Here is a 13,727-nt window from a genome sequence, read left to right as displayed (position 1 = left end):
GGTACAGGTACAGAAAATGGATTAATAGAAGATGGCAGTAGAAACAGTAAGTTTTTGAATTGGTAATCTAGCTGGAGCTCGAGTTTTAAGAAAAGAGGGAACAAAAGAAAGAATACAGTGCAATTAAGAATACTTAGACATGCAGTGTTGTCAATAAATGAGTTAAGATATGGAGAAGGTAGTGATCAAAAGACCTAACAACTGAAATAGAGTGCAGACATGGAAATCAAAAGAGAACCTCAAAGTATTATGGGAGAAAGTAGAAGAAACTGTAATGGAAGATATAAGTATATCTGAAACGTGGATCGTACTCTCTAATTAGGAATGATAAATAAAAGGCAGATAGTCGGACCTAAGAAAGACTAACCTATACTGTGCGGGCAGGGGCACCAAGAAGGGGATTAACCTGTACCATAGTAGAATAGGAATTAATATGGGGCACTACCACACTGAATGAAACACACATATTTTACTGTACTGAGACGCAGAAGTGGTCTTTGGTGGAAGGGGGAATAAGTTTTGTTCAAAGGATAATTCATAGATTATTCTTAAAATTTGTAGTAAATAACAAGAGGTTTTTCCGAATGGTTTATAGTAGAGAGGTGAAAGGATTTCAGTGCAGTGGTGGAGACAATTTATACCTCCACATTATTGCACGCAAAGGCTTTGCAAAACGAGTCCGTACTCTTAGAAGGTGGGATATTAGAGGAGTTAAGTTATCTAAAAAGAGAAGAGTTAGATATTAATATAATGGAAACTCAGAAAGTTTATAATTAGTATAATAATGAAAGATGAGCTATCTGCTATGATGTCTAAGTATCAGAATAAATGCCTCACAAGTCTTAAGTAGATAGATCGTAAAATTGTCTTAAATCAAAAACAAAAATGGTTAATTGATTATGAGGTCAAGAGGATCACAAATTAAAAGGAACTTAAGAACAATAGTGACAAGTAATATGTTTGTATTGCCATGCACGTTCCTCAGATACTTCGGGTGATCTGGAAAAGCTAGCCATAGTATTAAAGAAAATAATAAGATATGAGAAATAATATTACAAGTGTGAAAAAACTGAATGAATCTTCCAAACAGGTACACAGTAGTTAAGTAATTAAGTGGACATAGTCACGAGTGATCATTATCGATTATAAAAAGTTATGTTGGAGAGATTATGTAAAGGCAGCTTTAAGATGCAAGAATAGGATAATAATAAAAATAATAATAGAATTGTTAACAAAAAATGTTTGTGTAGCTAGAGACTTTAACACAAGATCTCTTGTCTGAGTGGCAGGATATGTAGTGTTTCGAGATATTTGTTAACATTCCAACACACCATTGGAAAGCCGTCGACAAGAGATGCTCGTGAGTAAGTTGAATAAGGATAAACATAGTGGGAAAGGAAAACTGTGTGTTTTCCTTTCTTGTATGCAGTTAATGTGGAGCAGTGGTGGAGCCGGTGAGAAGGGGACCAGTAAAAAAGGTATTGTAACCACTGGTCATCCGGGAGTCATTTGGGCCATGGTGCAGCATGTGCCTGAATACGAGAGCCATGGAGTAAACAACGCACCAGCAAGGGCGTAATGAACATTTGAACAGCAGTAGTTTTTTTATCTGTGTTTTGTTTGCTCTCTCAGGTCCTAAAGTACGCATGTATGGATGTTTTTGAACGTACTCAAGAGAGTGGTATTACTGTAGCAATTGTTTGTTGTGTTGTTAAAAGAAATAGTGAAAATGTTGGGCAAAATATATCCCTGTTTGTGAGAAGTGTGGCAATTTATTTAGTAGCACAGTAAAGACAATTTGCGGAAGCATTCCAGGAATCTTCACCGCAGATGGATTGACAGAGAGGTGGTACGGAAGGATCCAGACCACCAAAAAACTAATCTGAGAAGAGAGGATAAAGTTAATACTAATTTCATCTGGTGGTGTATTACAGTCGGCAAAATATTGCCCAGTTATATCGGTCAAGGATGTAACTTCCCGCTAGTGCTGGTATAAGACCCACCACAAACCCTACAAAATATACATCAGCAGGAGAAGAGGGAAAAATACACCCCACCAGATCTGATCATGTACAATTCCATCTACGAAAATGCATTCTTCTTGCCTCCAGCATAGTCAAGACTTTGCAACATCATACACATTGCTTGCTGATTCTGTTTTCATAAGAGTGATTTGTGAGTGTGGGACTGATTGATACTGCTCATTCTCTTGACTTTTTCTCATCAACTCGATAGAATATTCTCAGCAATTCCCAGTTAAGGAATCACGTTGGGTTAGTATAATAAACTTTCTTGTTTCATATATGAGATACCTCCACCCTCACCTTTCATGTAGCGAGCTACCTACCTCAACTACGTTGGTAATGACAGAGTATTTACTGCAGCAGTGCCTTGTCTACATAGTTGTAAAGTGCACACTTTCTAGAACAGTTGCTGATTTCGAAATCAGTTTCATTTTTGCTACAAAAGCTGTATCTTATCACCTTCTTTCACTACTACTTAAACGGAGCCTGCTAACTGCCATAAGTAAGTGACGAATCTTGACCCTCCATGTTGTATATCTAATGGCAACCTCACAGGATCAGCCGTAGTCATTTGCTTCACGAATACAAACTTACATCACCAACAAAACATGAGCAAGTCTCTTAACAAATTCGAAGCAACTGACAATGACAAGAATCCATTTTTTTCATTATATCAATATGAAACAATACAGGATAAATCACAGAAGCAATGAACAGGCCTGTGACTATGCACTGCATAAAGCAGATCCAGAAATGAAAAGTGTATGAATGTGCACCACTGCAGATTTGCCTGTTTCTTCTGTTTTGTTTCTGCTTCAATAATCATACATTTAATTATTTCCTCGTGAACCCACAATTTGATTTATTACTCTGTGTAACTGATGTATTAGTCTATTATCCATAGTATCTCCTCATTTTGGGTGTATTCCTGGTATTTCAGTTGTGCATGACACAAGACTGTACATAGAGATAGTTAGTTTGAGGTCAATAGTGCGCAGTATCTTACAGCTTCCTGAAAATATCATTTTGCAGATTATTTTGTTTTGTTCAAAAAAGCTTTCATCACAAGCCAAACAGGATAACTGTGCAACTCCTTTGTATTTTTTCAGTGGCATAATGTACTGTCTGTCTGAAGCCATCCCTTAGATCAGCCCACACAGGGCTGTTTGGAGTAGGTTGTGGATTGCAGTGAGGGCACTGTGAGCTGTCCATGAAGTTTTTCATATTGCTAGCGTAGCTGACACTTGGCAGTTTTGCCGACAATGTTTGGCACCTTGTGATCATTCACTCACTTTTGGACTAGTGCTGAGTGATCCTGCAAAATTTTTGTAATGTTCTCTTTTCATACTGATGAAATAATCTGAATAGTCATTCAGTTCATAAATTTAATTTTTCAGCCTTACAGAGATAATTCTACACTTAAATTTCAGCTGGTTTGTATTTCATGTTGTGAACTGTCTGTGTTAACTACCACCTGTGCAATGGTGAGAGCTTAATAGCCCATGCTTGTCCGTAATGTAAGGCAAGGGAAGTTGTCGGTTCATATATCACTGGGCTGCTAATGTTCATCACTTCAGATTTTTTCTATTTTCTCTGCAAATAGCCAGATTGGAATTAAGTGACAAAAAGCTAAGAAAACATTTGCAATGTGCCAGCTGGACAATCAGCCGATTTTCATTTATTTTTATTTGTCTACCTTCTTTTGTAATGCAATAAGCATCCTTAATTTATTAGTCTAAATAATGGAAATCCAGGATGGAATATAAACAATATTATGAATAAGATTACTACTCACCGTAAACATGACACATTGAGTTGCAGACGGGCACAATGAAAAGACTGTTACAAATTGAGCTTTCAGCCAAAGACTTTTCCAGAAAAACACATATTTCTAAAAGCAAACACACCACGGGAACACTTGACTGCTATCTCTGGCCACTCTGCAAGAAAGCAACTGTGTCACGTTGTATGGAAGCAGGAATCTGGAAGGGGATGGCAAAGGGAGAAGGGCACCTAGGGCATAGGGGAGGGCGGGGGGGGGGGGGGGGGGGGGGGCAGTTAGTGCAGTCTGGCTGAGTGTGCAGGACTAGATAGTGACAGAACATGGCTGGCAGTTGCAGAGTCGTGAGACTGTGGGGGAGGGAGTGGGGAGGGAGGAACAGGGAGCAGAAAGGAGATGAGCATGGAAGGGGAACAGACTGGTGGAGGCAATGGCAGAGAGCAGCACACAATGAGGGAGATGACAGGACACAGAGGGTGAACCTATTGGGTGAGGGTGTACCATAAGTTGAGGCCAGGATGATTTCAGGAGCGGTGAATGTGTTATAAGAATAACTCCTGGCTGTGCAATTAGAAAAGCTGATGATGGAGAGGAGGTTGCAGATAGCCCAGGTTGTTTAACAGCCACTGAAATCAAACATATTATATCCAGCTGCATGTTGAGCCACAGGTTGGTCCACCTTGCTCTTAGCCACCGTTTGGCAGTGACCATTCATCATGGTGGAGAGCTGGTTGGTGGTGATAACAACACAAAACCCTGTGCAATAACTGCAGTAGAGTGGGTAAATGACATGACTGTTTATGATCTGTATAGAGGAAATCTTCCTGGCCTTCCAAAACCCCAAACCCCTGGTCTGATACATGTTCACTGAAGATACACCATGTGATCAAAAGTATCCGGACACCTGGCTGAAAATGACTTACTAGTTCATGGCGTCCTCCATGAATAATGATGGAATTCAATAAGGTGTTGGCCCACCCTTAGCCTTGATGACAGCTTCCACTCTCGCAGGCATACGTTCAAATCAGGTGCTGGAAAGTTTCTTGGGGAATGGTAGCACATTCTTCACCGAGTGCTGCACTGAGGAGAGGTACTGACGTCGGTCGGTAAGGCCAGGCATGAAGTCGGCATTCCAAAACATCCCACAGGTGTTCTACAGGATTCAGGTCAGAAATCTGTGCGGGCCAGGCCATTACAAGGATGTTATTGTCATGTAACCACTCCGCTACAGGCCGTGCATTACAAACAGGAGCTTAATTGTGTTGAAAGATGCAATTGCCATCCCCGAATTGCTCTTCAACAGTGGGGAAACAAGAAGTTGCTTAAAACATCAATGTAGGGCCGTGCTGTGATAGTGTCATGCGAAAGAACAAGGGCTGCAAGCCCCCTCCATGAAAAACACAACCACACCATACCACCATTGCCTCTGAATTTTACTGTTGGCACTGCACACACTGGCAGATGACGTTCACCGGGCATTCGCCACACCCACATCCTGTCATCGGATAGCCCCATTGGGTACCGTGTTTCATCACTCCACACAATGTTTTTCCACTGTTCAATCGTCCAATGTTTACACTGCTTACACCAAGCAAGGAGTCATTTGGCATTTGCCGGCGTGATGTGTAGCTTATGAGTAGCCGCTCGACCATGAAATCCAGGTTTTCTTACCTCCCGCCTAATTGTCATAGGACTTGGATACTGGTGCAGTTTGGAATTCCTGTGTAACGGTCTGGATAGCTGTGTGCCTATTACACATTACGACCCTCTTCAACTGTCGGCTGTCTCGTGTCAATCAACAGATGAGGTCGGCCTGTAAGCTTTTGCGCTGTACGGGTCCCTTCACATTCCCACTTCACTATCACATCGGAAACAGTGGACCTAGGGATGTTAGGAGTGTGGAAATCTCATGTACAGACGTATGACACAAGTGACACCTGATCACCTGACCACATGACCACATTCAAAGTCTGTGAGTTCCGCGGAGTTTAGTTTAGTTTAGTCCCATTCTGCTCTCTCACAATGTCTAATGACTACTGAGGTCGCTGATATAGAATACCTGGCAGTAGGTGGCAGCACAACGCACCTAATATGAAAAACGTATGTTTTTGGGAGTGTTCGGATACTTTTGATCACACAGTGTACATTCGTAACCTGGACTCAGAACCAAGATGCCCTATCCTCTTTCCTTCACAACCTCAATGCCTTCTCTCCCCTCTGGTTCAGCTGGTCCTCCTCAATCCAACCTCCTGTCTGAATGCTCTATCCACACCTCTGTCCCCATTAAGAGCACCAACCAACAACAGTACCTGCATTTTGACAGTTTCCATCACTTCCACACCAAAAACCCCTCCCATACAGCCTTTACACCCAGGGATGGCATATCTGCAGTGACAGACACATCCTCGCCCAGAATGCTGAAGGTCTCACAAGGCCTTCGCAGACAAACACTATCCTCCAGATATAGTCTGCCAATAGATTTCCTGGGCCATATCCCCCACACACCCCCAATCCTCCCACCATCCCCAAGAACCAGCTACAAATGAGCATCCTTTCATCACCTGATATCAACCTGGACTGGAATAACTGAACTACATCTTTTGTCAGGGTTTTGATTATCTATGAAACTTCCTGACAGACTAAAACTGTGTGCCGGACCGAGACTCGAACTCGGGACCTTTGATTATCTATCATCAACTCTGGAATTAGGGACATCCTACCCAAGATCCATCGCACCCCTCCAAAAGTGGTGTTCTGTCGCCCACCTGACTACACAATATCCTGGTCGATCCCCACACCACTACCAATCTCAGCCCCTTGCCACAGGGATCGTTTCGCTATTGAAGACCCAGGTGCAAGACCTGCCCAATCCACCCATGCAGCACTTCCTTTCCCAGTCTTGTCACAGGCTCATCCTTCCCTATAAGAGATTGAGTGAACTGAGAAAGGAGCCATGTCACATACCAGTTCTGCTAAAGTCATTTCACAGGCTTTTATACTGGTATGGCCACCAACCAGTAATGCACCAGGACGAGTGGCCACTGGCGAACAGTGGCCAAGAGCACAGTGGATCATTCTGTGACACGACATGCAGCTGCCCTCTGTCAAACAGTTACCGCCCCCTCTGTCCTATCACATCCTCTTACTTTGTGTCCCCTAACGATCATTGTGCGTCACACTCTGCCAACACACCAACTGGTCTTTTCCCCTTCATTGCTCCCCTCATTTTCCATTCCCTGCTTTCCCCTCCATGGTGTCATGCTGATCTCATGACCTAAGAGAAGGGTAGTTTGCTGATTCAGATCTTGTTGGGCTACCAATGTGTATCGCTTCAATTTTTTTTCTTTTTTCTCTGCAAATAACCAGAATGGAATTCAGTAATAAAATGCGAGGAAAATCCTTTGCATTGTGCCAACTGGACAATCAGCCTATTTTTATTTACTTTTAATCTCCAGCCTCCTCCTGTAATGCAATAAATTTCATTCATTATTAGACTGTTATTGTTAATATTATTACTGTTATTTATTCATTCACAAAAGCATTCCTATCCCTACTTGGTACCAATGCACATGACCAGTCAGTCAAGAGGAATGGAATGCTGGATGTTTCATCATGCAGAAGAAGCTCATTTACAATGGCGTATTTCCAGGGCAGCAGGAAAAGCCCAATTATGACAATGGGAGGCCGGTGATGCAGGCAGAACCCTGCAACAATTTCTGTTGATTTAACACCGTGAAGACAGATAAATTTATGTCACAGTATATTACTCAACAATTGAATATGTAGTATGGACCCTGCCACTGGTACAGATAGCTACAAATTTGTGACCACAATCATGGTTTAACATTTGCTCAGCTGCTGGTTATAGTGTTACAACTGTAAATGGAAGATTATGTCCCACAATACTGTTCTGCTACTGTTTTAATGAATTGTACCAATGGATAAATTAGAGTTTCTTCTTGCTTTTTTCTACGCAGCTATGTAAACTAACATGGAAATTCTGGGTTTACAAGTCTGTGTCCCACTTGTGACATTCAATTTCGAATACAATTTGTAAACCTTCTGGTACCCTCAATCCAATACTCGTGGGAACAGCCATAGTGATCTGTTTTGCGGATACCACACAACAACACACAAAAAAATGTCACTAGAAAGATACAAAGGAACCTTCAGTGACATGGGTCTGAATTCTTTTAGTCATTTAGGGACCAGACAAGAAAGGAAAAGGAATGTTACATAACAGTGAACAGACTAGTTAAATGCATTATATTTATAGATCTCAAGGTGAAAAACATAGGAAAGCACAGAATTTCACATTGCCCACATCTACAGTTTAGTTTCAGTATTAATAAACATAATTCTCAGTTTCTTATCTTCTGAATTCTCAAATGAATTCATTACTGCATGGCATTGAATAATTAGTTAACTTCATTTCTTCTTTCTTCCATATCCACCAACAAGCTTCTGCCTTCTTGTGCTAGTTGTGAAATTCTATTTGTATGTGGCATAAGACTGTACGTAGACACAATCAATTTTGAGGTGCAAAGTGTTTTAGATCTTACTGTTTCATGGCATGTGGGGGAAGGTAGCACGAAAACTCAAAAAGGGGAAAGGGATTTCTCCAGGAACTACCACAGTATACAATGTTGCCACTTTGTGCAGATAGCCAGACAGAGTAGTGGCCATGTTATTTGCTCCATGTTACAATCAGTGCTGACTTACCCTCTGAGGCAGCCAGCTGCTGACCAGGTTTAATGTCACTTAATGTGATTTCTTTTTCACAGCCCAGAGATCCCTTTCCTCAGGATCGATGGAAGAAGACTAATGCAAGGTAACATTTATCTCTCTCTTTTAACATCTCCCACACCCTTTGGCTTTTCCTCTCCTTGAAGTTAAAAATTCTTGTCACCTTACCTGCTTAGCAGGCTTCAATAATCCAAACAAAATGCATTGCTAATGTTTAGTTTAATGTTTAGTATTTGAGTAGTTAGAGTTTGGATGTTAGTTACTGATGTCTGTTCCAATGTTTAAAAGTCTATCTTATTGAAACATCTGTCTGAAGGGTGAAATTATCTGCAACCAGTAGTCTATTAGATTTAAACAGACAACAGCTTTTCTTACAGACTACAACTGACAATAACAACACTTATCTCCTGTAATTTGGAAATGAAATCATGATTTGGTAACTAGGTAAAACTTTACTGCCAAAGCAAAGCAAACAATTTCACAACAACAGCATTTCCAGGAGACAGTAACAGCCCATTCTTTGATGCTTACTGATTAAACTTGTCCACATACTCTTCTCTAGATGTAACAGCCATTGAAATTGTTTCATGGAATGTGCAGTAAAAAAGTTACACACACTCAAAAGAGATTTTTGTACTGCATGCAATACATCGGTTTCTTTACAATAAAAGATTTTTCCATTTCCCTTACACAACAGCACAAATGGAGTAGTTTCCCTTCATATATTTTTCCTACAACACGCATTTCTCAAAAAGGGGTTTTGTAGCTAATGTTCCTTTTTTAAATGCTCGTCAACAATTTCCTTTTCATTCTTTTACAAATAAAAAGTGATACTGTGCACAACCCAAAATAAAAGTCAGGCAAGGAATTTATGAAGTACGTTTGAGAAACTCACAAGGTATAATCATTGTACTTCTAGAATGGCTAGAGCTTGTATGCAAAACATCAGCTGTCGCTGACAATTATACCTAGAGGCATTCCCCTGAACTTCTCAAGAAGTAAATATATTACCTAAAGTTTCAGTTCAAAGTTATGAAATATATTCCCTTTTATTTCTGTACCTGTTCGAACACTTCTTGTAGCTAAAGAATCAGCAGTTCCTCATCTACATTCATTAATATCTAAATTTACAGATGCTCTTCGAACTGTTTTGTTTCCTAGTACTCCTTGAAAGAATTCAGTCTTGATTTCTTCTTTATTAATCACGTTATCACAAATTTGAACTTCCCAGCTACTTATCACAAACAACATATTGAGTAATTTGCTGGCAAAGTCAGGTTTGTACCTTTTGATCTTTGATGCACCTTTTGATGGTCAATGGTGCGTACTTTCTATAGGTCATTCAGAGATTTCTTGACACATCTGTGGAGGGTTGAAGCCATTTCTATATTATGTTTCAATATTCAGTGCAAAATTTCACACTGAATTTTTAAGTTTTCAGGAAGTGTGTGCCAGACCAAAGAACAGTGGTGGACAGCTTCCCAGTATAGATCTGTATGAATGGATTTTCTATAAAAGTTATGAAACAGGAATTAGATTCGCAAGAACACAGAGAAATGGTCAGGTGCCATCTTATTTACCCAGTATTCTACATGTTGCTTTATAGGTGCTCTAATGGAATACAATACAAATTTACTTGAAGAAAGAAAAAAATGAGTTGTAAAGCAACTTTCAGAATTGACAATATCTGTATTGCCATTTTCTTATTTCTACAGGTACGCCACATGAACACACATTCACATAAATACTTACCGCCGTTTTAAGAAGTCAGCACATGCATCTCTGACTTTGTGTAGGGCAAGGAAAGATGCACCAACCATTAAAGACTGCACATTGTTGCTGTCAATGACAACTCTTCCACTATATGCAAAATTAACCAGTGCCTCAAGTGCCCTGAAAGAGGGAACTATCATTAATAGTTAAATACTGTCAATTCTTTTATAAGCAATCACGCTGATAGAAGAACACATTTCAAGCATAAGAAAAAATCGATAACACATGTATGCACAGGGAGGTAGGAGGAGGAGAGGCAGAGGGCGAGGGCGAGGCTGAGGGAGAGGGGGATAGGGAGAGGATAGACAGGGAGGGGGAAGGGGAGGGGGAGAGGGAGCGGGAGGGAGAAGCAGAGGAAGAGGGCCAGGCAGAGGGCCAAGGGGAGGGGCAGGGAGAAGGGCAAGGGAGGGAGGGAGGGAGGAGTGGGCAGGGGGAGGGAGAGGGGTGGGGGGAGGAAGAGGGGTGGGGGGAGGAAGAGGGGTGGGGGGAGGAAGAGGGGGTGGGGGGAGGAAGAGGGGGTGGGGGGAGGAAGAGGGGGTGGGGGAGGAAGAGGGGGTGGGGGAGGAAGGGGGCGTGTGACCCTGAAATACTGCAGCCATCCCCTGGCGAAGAGAGACATACAGAGTGACATGAAATCTGATCCACTTGTTATTTCTAGTGAATCTTCGCATAGCTGCAAGGGGAAGGCTAGGTTAAGGGCTGGATGAAAAAAATCTGTGGTGCGTGGTTTCCAGGAACCTTCTATACCAACGGATCACCAGGCCTGATGCCACAGCAGTTAAGTCATACTTAAGAGCAGTATCACCCTATCATTTTTCATAAATCATTGCACGTAAGTTCGCTGATACTTCCTTTCATTAAAACAAAAGAAACAACATCTCAGCAGACTTTGAAGGCCTAATGGTACTGATCATATGCCATGTCATCCTCAGACCTTAGGCATCATCTGATAAGGATATGGAGTGGCATATGGTCAGCACCCACTCTCCCAGCTGTTGTTAGTTTTTGTGATGAGTGACACTACTTCTCAATCAAGTAGCTCCTCAATTGGCCTCGCAAGAGCCAAGTGCACCCCACTTGCCAACAGCACTTGGCACACCCAAATGGTGACCCATCCAAGTACCAGCCAAGCCTTACAGCGTTTATCTTTGGTGATCTGAAAGGAACCAGTGTTACTTCTGTGGCAAGGCCTTTGGGAGTTCCTTCGCTGAGGTCACAACCAATCCACTGCCTCATTCTTGTCCAAGCCATGTTAATATTCCACCTACGATGACTTCCAAGCTGATGGGGTGTAACACTTGTAACCAACTTTCCTTTTTTTCAAATATATGCCATAGTAAACAGAAAAGTTGTTATGTCATGCCATCAAATGAGACCTGTTAATTGCTTTGAACATATCTTGATAGTCAAATGGAAGTACTGTCATCCACAGCAGATTATAACACTTTCATTCCAACACTTCTGCTATGTAAAAGAAGCCATGGAATCGTGAATTCTGACTATTCAGACAGTAATACAATCAGACCCTCTGCAAACTTATATTTATTTTCTTGCCATAGAAAGGCTAGTCCACATTAAGAGGATACCAACAACAGAGATTCATTTGTTATTTGTACATATACAAGTAGCATTTAAAGGTGTCACTTCACTTCAAGTATTTCACAACCTTAGTGTACAACATTCAGTACATGTAAATGTAAATTTAATATGCCTTTTGACACCATAAGGTTTCCAGTTAATAAATACTTCTATGAGCTGAGTGTATGGTAATGTATGACATAAAAACATTGTTGATAAATTGCAGACCAATGTTTGGGGTTATGCATAAAATGTATCCACCAGATCGTAGTCTTTAACCAAATTAAAAATGCTACTACAGTCCTTGGCCAAATTATTAGACGCACTGCACATTTTTAATGTTGTTGTTGTGGTCTTCAGTCCAGAGACTGGTTTAATGCAGCTCTCCATGTTACTCTAACCTGTGCAAGCTTCATCATCTCCCAGTACCTTTGGGAACCTACATCCTTCTGAATCTGTTTAGTGTATTCATCTCTTGGTCTCCCTCTACGATTTTTACACTCCGCGCTGCCCTCCAATACTAAACTGGTGATCCCTTGATGCCTCAGAATATGTCCTAGCAACCGATCCCTTCTTCTAGCCAAGTTTCTCTTCTCCCCAATTCTATTCAATACCTCCTCATTAGTTACGTGATCTACCCATCTAATCTTCAGCATTCTTCCCTATTTATCGTCCACATTTCACTTTCATACATGGCTATATTCCATACAAATACTTTCAGAACAGACTTCCTGACACTTAAATCTATACTCGATGTTAACAAATTTCTCGTCTTCAGAAACGCTTTCCTTGCCATTGCCAGTCTACATTTTATATCCTTTCTACTTCGACCGTCATCAGTTATTTTGCTCCCCAAATAGCAAAATTCCTTTACTACTTTAAGTGTCTCATTTCCTAATCTAATACCCTCAGCATCACCCGATTTAATTCAACTACATTCCATTATCCTTGTTTTGCTGTTGTTGATGTTCATCTTATATCCTCCTTTCAAGACACTGTCCATTCCGTTCAGCTTCCCTTCCAGGTCCTTTGCTGTATCCGACTGAATTACAATGTCATCGGCAAACCTCAAGGTTTCTATTTCTTCTCCATGGATTTTAATTCCTACTACGAATTTTTCTTTTGTTTCCTTTCCTGCTAGCTCAATATACAGACTGAATAACATCGGGGAGAGGCTACAACCCTGTCTTACTCCCTTCCCAACCACTGCTTCCCTTTCATGTCCCTCGACTCTTATAACGGCCATCTGGTTTCTGTACAAATTGTAAATAGCCTTTTGCTCCCTGTATTTTACCCCTCCCATCTTCAGAATTTGAAAGAGAGTATTCCAGTCAACATTGTCAAAAGTTTTCTCTAAGTCTATAAATGCTGGAAACGTAGGTTCGTCTTTCCTTAATCTATTTTCTAAGATAAGTTGTAGGGTCAGTATTGCATCACATGTTCCAACATTTCTACGAAATCCAAACTGATCTTCCCCGAGGTTGGCTTCTACCAGTTTTTCCATTCGTCTGTAAAGAATTCGTGTTAGTATTTTGCAGCCGTGGCTTATTAAACTGATAATTCGGTAATTTTCACATCTGTCAACACCTGCTTTCTTTGGGATTGGAATTATTATATTCTTCTTGAAGTCAGAGGGTATTTCGCCTGTCTCATACATCTTGCTCACCAAATGGTAGAGTTTTGTCAGGGATGGCTCTCCCAAGGCTGTCAGCAGTTCTAATGCAATGTTGTCTACTCCCAGGGCCTTGTTTCGACTCAGGTCTTTCAGTGCTCTGTCAAACTCTTCATGAAGTATCATATCTCCCATTTCATCTTCATCTACATCC

The 13,727-nt window shown here is 41.1% G+C and overlaps 1 protein-coding gene across 2 annotated transcripts in view; it reads right to left on the bottom strand.

The window, feature by feature from the left end:
- The window catches only part of LOC126192247 (kelch-like protein 18), a 165,892-nt gene that overhangs the window by 110,599 nt on the left and 41,566 nt on the right, over positions 1 to 13,727 (bottom strand). For both annotated transcript variants that reach the window (XM_049932588.1, XM_049932589.1), the window contains exon 3: positions 10,303 to 10,443. In XM_049932588.1, the coding sequence (XP_049788545.1) occupies positions 10,303 to 10,443 (141 nt within the window). The remainder of the gene's footprint in view (positions 1 to 10,302; positions 10,444 to 13,727) is intronic.

This window comes from Schistocerca nitens, chromosome 1 (assembly GCF_023898315.1).
Source record: "Schistocerca nitens isolate TAMUIC-IGC-003100 chromosome 1, iqSchNite1.1, whole genome shotgun sequence".
In the NCBI taxonomy this organism is placed as follows: domain Eukaryota; kingdom Metazoa; phylum Arthropoda; class Insecta; order Orthoptera; family Acrididae; genus Schistocerca; species Schistocerca nitens.
The sequence above is the reverse complement of the archived record's forward strand: the minus strand, read 5'-3'. Positions and strand labels throughout refer to the sequence as shown.